The sequence below is a fragment of the Gossypium raimondii genome, chromosome 8 (assembly GCF_025698545.1).
Source record: "Gossypium raimondii isolate GPD5lz chromosome 8, ASM2569854v1, whole genome shotgun sequence".
Lineage (NCBI taxonomy): Eukaryota > Viridiplantae > Streptophyta > Magnoliopsida > Malvales > Malvaceae > Gossypium > Gossypium raimondii.
In genome coordinates this window covers 50,753,800-50,765,515 of record NC_068572.1, presented here as the reverse complement: position 1 = coordinate 50,765,515, position 11,716 = coordinate 50,753,800, and the positions used below count along the sequence as shown (strand labels likewise).

General features: G+C 30.5%; 2 protein-coding genes across 2 annotated transcripts; both read right to left on the bottom strand.

Annotated features, from left to right (window-relative positions):
• Positions 1-749: 749 nt before the first annotated feature.
• Positions 750-2,416, bottom strand: LOC105793392 (uncharacterized). The gene is made up of 5 exons (XM_052620321.1): positions 2,376-2,416; positions 2,172-2,246; positions 1,945-2,001; positions 1,814-1,849; positions 750-1,728 (listed from the first exon to the last, which is right to left on the bottom strand). Exons 1-5 carry the CDS (start codon positions 2,397-2,399, stop codon positions 1,117-1,119), a joined length of 804 nt encoding a protein of 267 aa, XP_052476281.1. The 5' UTR covers positions 2,400-2,416; the 3' UTR covers positions 750-1,116.
• Positions 2,417-7,677: 5,261 nt separating this feature from the next.
• On the bottom strand, positions 7,678-8,316 carry LOC128043063 (uncharacterized). Its single transcript, XM_052634872.1, has one exon. It carries the CDS (start codon positions 8,314-8,316, stop codon positions 7,678-7,680), a length of 639 nt encoding a protein of 212 aa, XP_052490832.1.
• Between the last annotated feature and the right edge of the window lie 3,400 nt (positions 8,317-11,716).

Here is an 11,716-nt window from a genome sequence, read left to right as displayed (position 1 = left end):
GTGTTTTCTAAACATGATATTTTTATGTATTGATTCTATAAATATAATTCTTTCTTTAGACAACTCTTCATAGTTTCAGCAACAAGCTGTTCAAACATGGATATCGCAGGCCTTAAGATCATAGCCAAAGGGGGGACAAAGAAAAATGACTGACCTAGGGTTGGTTTAGTGGGAAACTACCAAACTCTCATCATTCTGATTTAAATGCATGTAGACGCAGACAAACCATTTGTTACATGATTCTCATTCAAAGTACTTAGCTTATAGTTTCAACCTTGAGCCCCTCCCTCTCTGACAATAACCTGTCATGTCCAAGTAGCTTGAATCAGCAAATCAGAGAGAGAATGTATTGAGAATCAAAGTTTCCACATTAATCTTATGTAAATATTTCTTTTTGATGTGAACGAAAGATATTAGTAAAGAGACGAAAGTATTTTCAATATGGAATTTGTTTGCTTTGCATTATATTAGGATTCGATCTAGAGTAATCGAGTTAACTCGAGTCTTCTCTTTTGAAACCAATTTCGAATCATCTTGGAACATTTGAGACTGTACGGACACTGCCCTCTTACAGCGATGTGAAACTTGCTCAAGAAATTGCTATTGAGTTGGAGCATAATTAAAAGCATTTTGAGAGAATTAATACATTTTAGACAATAAAGAGCATGTGTTTGTGTTATTAGCATTTTGCTTATGTATGTGTATATCAATCCATTTAAAAAATAAAGAGACTGCATAACTAATTCGGATTGAACTGAAAAGTCAAATAGGAATAAGATAATGAAGCTTAACTAACAAAACAAAATAATAATAATAACTAAAATGAAAGCCGAGAAAGGATTGTATGAAACTATTATTCCACGTCCTTTCTATCCCTTTTCAATAGAAACACGACAAATCAGATTTTTCTTTCCTGATTTTTAGTCTTTTTCGTTGGATTTAAATTTTTTCAAGAGAAAAAGAAGTTGAAAATCAGGAAGAAAAATTTGATTCTGTCATGCTCCTATTAGAAAGGGATAGGAAAACGTGGGATCACAGTTTCATATAATCATTTCTCAACGAAAGCGAAAGGCAATGCCTAATGCTAAGATTATTACATATAGCAAGTAAAGATCTTTACTTGTCACTGAAAAGACCCGTGTTAAGAGGCTTGTCACTGAAAAATATGGCTTCAGATTGACACTTGTTATGCAGTTCAATCATCGTAGATATCCTCCCCAAGTCCTCCTCTAATCGCTTTTTTTCATCATAAAAATTTTGATCAAATTCCTTTGAAGCAAAATAAGCAAGAGCAATCTTGATCAAGTGCTGCTTTGCAAATTCAACCTTCATATTGATCTGCAGAGCATCACAGATTGCATCTCTCCAAACGTTCAACTTAGATAAGTCAAAATCCTTTATCTCTTTCACCTCATTCATCTCCTTTATCGTGGTATAGAACATGACAAGCGTAGGATAAGCTGCACAGTTGCCGAGTTTGCTATTTTCTGTAATATCCTTATATGTATTTATTTTCTGAATTATAGGATCCAGAAAAGAAGGAAAGCAACGGTGCTCCACTTTGTTCAATTCCTCTTGCAACCCATTGAAGTCTGAATATTGTACGTTTCTTTTGGTATTACCATCACATTCCTGGAGAAATTTTGTCACTTGCTCAGCATCAAACTTTTCTCCATTCTCATCACTTGTTGGAAACATAATGTTAGTATCGGCCGGGGAGTTTAGAATCTGAACATGATGGTGGGTTCAAATTAGGATTCTATTTAAATAATAATCAGTGAATATTGCAGGCTCAAGGAAAAGGATTTCATACCCCGTCAAGTAGACCGAAACCAAAAGGGTCGTCGTACTGAATATTTTGTTGCAAATTTAGTTAAAAGAAATAAACAAATGAAGTTTGAAAAAATGCATTAACAAATGAAAATGGTGAAAACGTTTGGTTACCTGTCCAGGAAAAGCAGCAGACTGAGCAGGATTCTGATTGTTTTGAGAACCCAATTCCTGGGAAGGCAATTGCAAACCAATTATACATTCAAACGAGGGCTTTGCTTATAGAATATAAAACAAATTAACATCTGGATTTGGGAAGGAAATATAAAAATCAGGACAAATATGAAAAATCTTTTTTATACTTTGTATATACATTTGAATATAAAAAATCTTTCTCCTACCATAGTCTGCATAACGTTCTGCAAGTCATTTCGAAGAGGCGATACTGCGTTGCTTACTGCCTCGCTTATTGCGTCCTTCACATATAAATCAGGGAGAAAAGAAATATTACTGCCATAGTCTTGGATTCTATTTTGTTATTTAACTATCTTTTCATTGCAGTAGAATAAAAGTGATTATAAATGTGGAAATTGCAGTATACGTACTTTAACCTCCTGAATGCACGGCATACTATTTCCCCCTTCATTCCATCTCGCTATTGCATCCTTTATGTATATGAGGAAAGATTTTTCAATATTTTATAATCACATAGACATTGAAATAATTAATTTATTTTTGTTGCTATTCCATTTAATAATATTTGTAAATTTTCATTAGGTTGCGCCCTTCAAATAATAAAATTTAATTAGATAACTAGAAAATTGGACTAAAATAATTTTAGTTATTTCAATTTCTTTAAACTATTTAGGCAATTAAAAGTTACATCTTGATTACCTCTATAATTATTTTAACTAAATTCACGATTAAGCATCTAAAGTATACTTATTTTCTCATTTTGATATCTTTCTCCATTTTTGGTCTATGCTAGGAAAAAACACTATTAGACAACTTTGGCTAATGAAAAAACCTCACGTGACATGTTTTGACCAATAAAAAAAATGCCACGTGACAATTAGGTCTATTTAAAATAAAAAAATTAAATTTAAATTAAAAAAATAAAAAAAATTAAACAATTAAAGAACACTTTTAATTTTGACCATCCATGTGGCGCTATTAGAACACGCCACGTGTCATTTAAAAAATATTATATATATTATATTGATAAAAATATAAAAATTTTAAAATATTTTTATATAAATTTTAAAATTCAAAATAAAATATATAAAATTTAAAAGGTATTTAAATTTCAAGTAATTGAAAAAAACTTGAAATTTAAATACCTTTTAAAATTTTATATTTTAGACTTTATAAAAATATATACAAACCTTTTTTGAACATTTTTACAAATTTGTTTTACATTTTTTAATAATTATTATTTATTTCAACCAATTTCTTCTCAATGATCGAATTTTTATAAATTTTATTTTTATAATCTATTTCTAGATTATATATATATTTCTATTTTTTATATTTATTGTGTATATACATAAAATAAAATAAAATAAATATTTATTTTACATAAAGAAACCACGTGACATTTTATGATTGGCTATAAGAATTCTTTTTAATGCCTGTGAATAAATGGACTAAAAATCTAACAAATACATACTTTAAGTACTAAATTGAAACAAAAAATAGTTTAAATATGAAAATGGGAGAAGAAATATACTTTAAGAGTAAAATCATGAATTAAACCATTAATAAACTATATTTAAAATGTTGATTCAATTTTAATTCTAACCATTTGAGAACTTATAAATTGAATTATGGTAAGGTAGAAAAGTATTTCACAGTGATTAAACTTTGTTAGATCCAAAGCCAAAATGTTATCTTTCCGCCTCTACCTTCACAAAGTCAAAAGTCAACCCCAAGTCTTTCTTTTTCTTAAGGGAAAAAAACTATAAAATTTCATCTATAGAGATAAAAAGGACAAAAACTTTTAGTGGAAGTTGAGCAGTTAAAAAATAAGGGCACATGTTTTCAACCAAAAACACACAATTTTTTGTACATAAATTCATAAAAAGTTTATGGAGATAGGTGTACCAAAAATCAACTTGCATTTTATTTTATTTATTCAAATGTTAAAGGTTTTATCCATTTGTACTGTTAAAAATTGATGTGATTGACGGAATATAACTAAATAGTAATACGTTGCGTGCCATGTGTACATCATGCTAATATTTAAAGGCCAGTTTTTAACAGTAGAAATAGACGAAACTTTTAATTAAAAGACTAGTTTACTCTTTTATTTAACGTATAAAAATTATGTTGTCCATTTTTTAAGTAAAGAGTGACAAATGCAATCGAACCCCCAATATAGAGACCTCAATGATACTTGTACCTACATAATTTATTCAACATTTAACCTTCCTTTATGAATAAATGAATTAGTCTTATAGTTTTTAGACACCTTCTTTTTCTTCAAAATATTATAAGTAATTTTATGTTATATGTTATGGGGCAATTATGGATCTGAAGTCATCTTTTGTGCTTTGTATCTTTATCTATATTATTATAAAATTTATGTTGTTTGGACTTGGTGATACCTGTTTAATTAGGAAAGAATAAAATTTTTATATATTTATAATTTTATTTTAAGAAAATAAAATATATTTTTACTTCTTTAATAAAAAATCTTTAAATAAATTATATAAATAAACATCGTTTTTTACTATTTTATACTTTTCTTTTAATTAATTAATTACTTTTATAAAATATATAAATAAATAACTATTCATTAATTACACTCACGGCTTTCAACTATGTACTATGTAAGTAACTTCTTTCAAAAAAAAAAAAAAGAGCAAACTATTACGTAAATTAGTAAGTACTTTTATTAAATTTTATATACATTTAAATAATTTTAATTTAAATAGTAGTATAGTAATTAGTAAATAAGAAATATAAGCATTTTTTTTTCAGAACAAAAATGATTGCGTATTATCAGTTACTGAAGCTTTAACCCAACTTGATTACTAGTTAAAGCAATTAGATTTATTATCATGTATTAATATATTACCAAGCTGCAAATTCAGTAACATGTAGAAACCTATAAGGCATCATGACTTACCTGTATATATCTAACTGTCTGCAGCAAGTCGCCTTCATTGATACTGCGAAAGGCTTCCAAGAGCTGCTTCAGAATCGGGGCTGCTTCTGTAAGTCCCACTACAATGTCCTGAGAGTAAAGATTTTTTAGTCATATATTTATTCAAAGCTGAAACCTGAAAGCAAAAGGCTCTAACCCTGTTTTCCTGTCGAGCTTTTTGATCGGTGATTCTCTTGTTCTTCTTTTGGTTGCCGGTTGGAAAATCACTTGGTCGACCTCTTTTCTTCGGCTGCTCAGAAGATTCTCCAGACATGCTTTGGATGGAATGCAGTCGAAGTAGATGCTGCAAAAGTGAGGATATATAAATCACCTTCAAGTTTGTTTGGGAATTTTATGTCATCATAACTAGGGAAGAAGCAGAAATCCTCCTTAAATAAGCGAGAAGAGGGTTTAGCCTTTAGCTGAATAAGGAACATACAAGGATAGACCAAGAAGCTTTAGGACTACCCTTTAGCCTTTAGCTTTAGCTGCTATGAATCACAAAATGTAAATATCTATGATTCTATATATAGAGAACACTGCTACACATAACATCTAAAACGACAATGCTGTATCAATATATTTATTTATTTATTCTTGCGCGAGAGAAGGAAAAGATTAAAAGCTTAAAGCTTGAGGACCTTTGATGGGAACCGCGAGACTCAAAATAATTTTTCCTGCTTACTGCCTGCCTACCTACCTACGACCACCGTGAAGCGCGAGAATTAATCCCAATAAATCAACCCAACATAATACCGCCAAAAATAATTTATAATTTTATGAACCACATAACATTATCTCTAAAAGTAAATTTATTTTACACAAATACATATAGAGTTATTGCCACAAATATAAATTCAATTTTTTAAATAATTTTTCTTTGTTATAATTTAAATGTACTAAAAAGATATTAGTGTTAACAAGTTACCGATTTAGAGATCATGCCTTGTATGATGCTATATTCAGAATTCCAACTATTTGTGTCCAAATTTGACAATTAAAGTAATTAATTGAAAAAAGATCAAAATTAAAATATATTTAAACTAGCGAGTTTAAATCAATGATGTCAAAATTGATTTAACCAGTTTAAACCAAATTTGTAGGTGCCACTTTCCATAATGACAGTGATTGGTTTAGAGTTGTGAAATACTAAGGTTTTTTTTGTTCTGCACATTGCACTCCAATAGTTATTGATAGTTAAGCTATTAACTTAAAAATTTATTCAAAATTGTTAGAAGGTCATTCATATACCTAATACATTACTATTTGCTTCTCTTGGGTTTTTTAAAATCTAAGTCTGACACAATATCGCTCTTCATATATCATTCTACCAATACAACAATTTATATCATGGCATGACATAATTGATGTAAAGCTCTCATAGGTCATTTCCTCAATTTCTAAACAATTTTCCGTTAAAGATGTCGACCAGTTGCACTATTTCCTCAAAGGTATTAAAGAATTCAGATGATCTCATTTTATTATAATCAAATTACGTTTTTGGTTAACAGGGTATGAATGTAAGCGAAGGAGTTCAAACACCCATAAGAGTATCATAAGCACTTCAAACAAATGATGGAGCATCGCTTACAGATGTTACTCACTATTGAAAGGTAATTGGCAAATTGCAATATTTGACTTTTTGCAACCTGACGTCTCCTTTTTTGTGAATAAGCTCTCATAGTTTATGCACTCCCCATCCTAAATACATTAGAAAGGTATTAAGAGGGTTTTACGTTATCTGAAAAACACAACACAGTATGGTTTGCGTATAACTAAGAACAAAGAAACCAATCTTTAAACACATAGAGACGCTAACTAGGTCGACAATCTAAATGATCGCGCCTCCATTACTGGCTACGTTGTTTACTTTGGTTTGAATCCAATAAGTTGGTCCTCAAAGAAGAAACCCACCATTGTCCAATCTTCGACCTAAGTCAAGTATCAAGCAGTTGCCAACGAACTTGCAGGGACTATATGGGTAAAACAAACCTTCTTCTTAAGCTACACATTCCTATACCAAGACCTCCTAAAATTTATTATGACAATGTTGGTGTCACCAACTTGTGCCAAAACGCAGTATTTCATAGTCATATAAAGCATGTTATAGTGGACTTCCATTATGTTCACGAATCACGATCAGGTGGAAGCCAATAAAGAGATTAAAACATGCAGACACTGTTTTAGTTACACTATGCATTCGCCAAATTTGTATTTAACGTATTATTATCATTGAATTCAAGAAAAAAAAAGTTTATTACTTGTATATTTCTTTCCTCTAATATCACTTTAACCACTTAATGATGAGCCGTGAAAAAAATACATCATACCTACCCATGTTGAAGTTTTTATAGTGAAGTCATAAAAGATGGATCATATATTAGTCTGTTTGTAGTTAAAATTTAATAGTTCATAAAAGTTTAAAAATTACATAAAATTATTAAAATTTAAAAAAATTATTTTAAAAATATATCCATATTAATAAGTAGATGTAAATACCATATAAGTATCGTGTCCAATCAACTTTTCTCTAAAATATAATTTGATTAAATTTAAATGCCCAAAAAATAGATCAAAATGATAAAAATATCAAGTATAAGGGGTTAAATTTATAATTATACTAAAAATTAATAGTTGAGGGTAAAGTGAGTTTGAGCATCTAAATCTTAAAGGGAACAAATAATTGAAAGTGAGAAAGTTAAAAGAAGCCATTAAACTTTTCGCCAACTGCCTACCAATCAACATGCAGCGCAAGAGTTTTATAAAACAATAATAAAATCTTTGGTGCTTGCTCTCCTTTGCTCTTGAGCATATAGAGCATTGATCAACTCTGTCAGGGAGATGTTGGATAGGTCCCTTGAGTCCTCGAGAGATGAGATTTTTGCCTCATACCTCTTAGGCAAAGTTGCAATAACCTTCTCCACTATCCTAGCTTCATTGAACTGGTCTCCAAGGAGCCTGATGCTGTTAACCACAGCCATAATCCTATCAGAGTATTGCTTGACAGTTTCTTCTTCCTTCATCTTCAAATTCTCGAAATCTCTTCTCAAGTTCAACAACTGTTGCTGCCTTGTCCTTTCTGTCCCTTGAAACTCTTCCTGCAACTTGTCCCAGGCCTGTTTTGGTAATTCACAGGCCATAATCCTTGTGAAGATCACATCAGACACTGAGTTCTGAATACAAGACATAGCCGTGTGCCTCTTGGTCCTCTCATCAGCATGCTGCCTAATCTGAGCCACTGTTAGATTGCCTCTAAGTGGCTCTGGTTCAACATCTGAGTTGACCACCTTCCACAGATCGAAAGCCTGCAGGTAGGTCTTCATTTTGACCACCCATATGTGGTAGCCTTCTCCATTGAAGACTTGAGGTGCAGCTGGTGAAAAGCTTGATGAAGCCATGAATTTGTATAACAGATCCCTTAAGAAACAAGCTCTTGATACCAATTGTTGGTGCAATAACAGAAACTAACAGACTCAGCAAGTATCTTATCGAGCAAGCCTCGAGACTTGCTGAGCAAACAAGAGAATTTGAGCTAAAAGAAAAGAAGAGAAGCTAAGAAAAATGGAGTAAAAATTGATGAACAAAAAAATGATTCTATTCATATTCAAAACAATGGCATAGTGCCAGTACATAAATCAAGCACAAAGCTTGTTAAAATCAGCAAGTAATCACCTAAACATTACCTACCTCCACTAATTACATGGAAACTTGAAATTTAAACTTGTGAGCTTGAACAAAGATGTGTTTACAGCTCACACTCTAGCTAATTACATCAATCATAGGCCTAACTTAGTTAGAAATGAACTAACATTCATTTCATTAACTAAAAATTACAAAATAAGCAAAAACGACTTTTTGTTGCGCAGCCTCCTGACTTGGTCTTCATGGCTCTGCATCGTCGAAAGTGTTTGCTTCATGCTGAACCAACTTCATCAAGCATCCTATGAAAGAAAATTTCCCCACTCAGTTCTGCAGCATCCTATGAATTTCTGGGGTTAGCACACCTAACTGGATTCAGGGTTCAAACGTCTATTTGGGATGAATTAAGCCAACCCTTTTACGTAAAAATCAAACTCTTGAATGATGTCAAGAAAGGTCATGTTTAAAATGAACTTTACTGACAAAAGAGTGATCATCCAAACCTAATAATTTATCATCAATAAACTAGACTCCATTGTGGTGTGTTTTCTAAACATGATATGTATATGTATTGATTGCATAAATATAATTCTTTCTTTAGACAACCCTTCATAGTTTCAGGAACAAGCTGTTCAAACATGAATATCGCAAGCCATATGATTATAGCCAAAGAGGGGACAAAGAGAAAATGACTGACCTATGGCTGGTTTAGTGGGAGACTACCAAACTCTCATCATTCTGATTTCCATGTAGACGCAGACAAACCATTTTGTTACATGATTATCATTCAAAGTACTTAGCTTATAGTTTCAACCTTGAGCCCCTCCCTCTCTGACAATAACCTATCATGTCCAAGTAGCTTGAATCAGCAAATCAGAGAGAGAATGTATTGAGAATCAAAGTTTCCATATTAATCTTATGTAATATTTCTTTTTGATGTGAACGAAAGATATTAGTAAAGAGACGAAAGTATTTTCAATATGGAATTTGTTTGCTCTGCATTATATTAGGATTCGATCTAGAGTAATCGAGTTAACTCGAGTCTTCTCTTTTGAAACAAATTTCGAATCGTCCTGGAACTTCTGAGACTGTACGGACACTGCCCTCTTACAGCGACGTGAAACTTGCTCAAGAATTGCTATTGAGTTGGAGCATAAAAAGCATTTTGAGAGAATTAATACATTTTAGACAATAAAGAGCATGTGTTTGTGTTATAGCATTTTGCTTATGTATGTGTATATCAATCCATTTAAAAAATAAAGAGGCTGCATAACTAATTCGGATTGAACTGAAAAATCAGATAGGAATAAGATAATGAGGCTTAACTAACAAAACAAAATAATAATAATAACTAAAATTATGTTAGAAGTTGGTATTAAGTAGACTAAAATGAAAGCCGAGAAAGGATTGTATGAAACTATTATTCCACGTCCTCTCTGTCCCTTTTCAATAGAAACACGACAAATCAGATTTTTCTTCCTGATTTTTAGTATTTCGTTGGATTTGAATTTTTTTCAAGAGAAAAAAAGTTGAAAGTCAGGAAGAAAAATCTGATTTTGTCATGCTCCTATTAGAAAGGGATAGGGATAACATGGGATCACAGTTTTATATAATCCTTTCTCAACGAAAGCCAAAGGCAAAGCCAAAGAAAACCATTTGTGGCCTCAAAAATATTTATATTATTGATCTTCCAATCACAATTAATTCCAGTGACATAGGTCTAAATCACAAATAATCTCAGCAACAATGGGTTAAAACAAAAACCACAATTAACTTTAGTGAAATTTATTTAGAATGAAAATCACAATTAACCTTAATTACAATGGGTCAGAAATATATCAAAGGCAACTCATGATTCTGCAGCTCAATATATATAAACCCTCCCCACTAAATTGGTAGCATAAATTGATATTGATTTTGTTATACCTCCAACTTAACATGACACATGGTAAGATATGGGGCAACCTATAGACGACCTTTCATTGAGAGAGGTCCGCAAATAACCCCCTTATATTTTGCCTGAGCCAATCTAAAGAATCGACACAACAACCCTATTTCAACCTAGCAACCTTACTCTAAAAGCGCTCCACATCAACTCTAAGAGTCTCTCTCTCCCTCTCTCTACTTTCATTCTTGGCATGAACAAATACTTTTCTCCCATGTCTTCTCCTCTTTGTTAGTTACTTGAATCAACATATTACCATCCATGTTAATAGGGTCAAAGCATAGTAATACTATGAAGTAAAGCAATACATATATTTGAATTGTCCAATTATACTAAATAAGACTTATTTATATGACAAAACACATTTCATATTCAAAACAAATTTTGTTATTTTCATTTGAAGAATCTTATGTAATGAATCATAAACATATACAAACAAAAACATGTATAGATGAACAAAAAGCATATTAGGGTGTAGACCCTTAATTTTGTCTGGATTTTTTATTCAAATTACGGGTGATTGAATTAGTGAGAATAAATTTTGAGAGGTTTTAGATTTAATTAAATATTGATTTAATTTTAAGGTTTAAACTAGAATTTCATGTTTAAATTTAGGATCGATTGAATGTTTTATTTAATTTTGAATTATAGTTAAAGTTTAATTGATTTTTCATTTAAAAAGCCCGATTAAAATAGTTAAACTTATTTAGATTAAATTAAATTTTATTTATTTTAGAACCGGTTTAAAAATAATTTTGATTTAATTGACTGATATTTTGGTGAAATTTTAACTTTAGAATATTTAAATATGTATTTTAAGTCTAGAAAAGATAGAAATCCATTTCCAAAATAAAATCAAATTTTGAAATGAAAAGATGGTTTTGTTTTAAATTAATTTTGGGATAAATTTCAAAACTATATATGAATTTTGATTTAATATGCATTTGTATATATGAATTTTGATTTTGTGCAATTTTATATAAGAAATTTTGATTTAATCAAATTCTCACATAGTGTTGACACAATTATTGATATAACATCATTTTATGTTTATATATTGCAAAAATAATTGTATTTATCTAATATAAAAATAAATTGAAGTATTTATTTTTTTAAATGTTTATGATTGAATCAAAACTAAAGTTGCATGCATACACTTGAACCACAATCAAAGTTTCGTGTGTATAATTGCACCGAATTAAAGTTCATATATA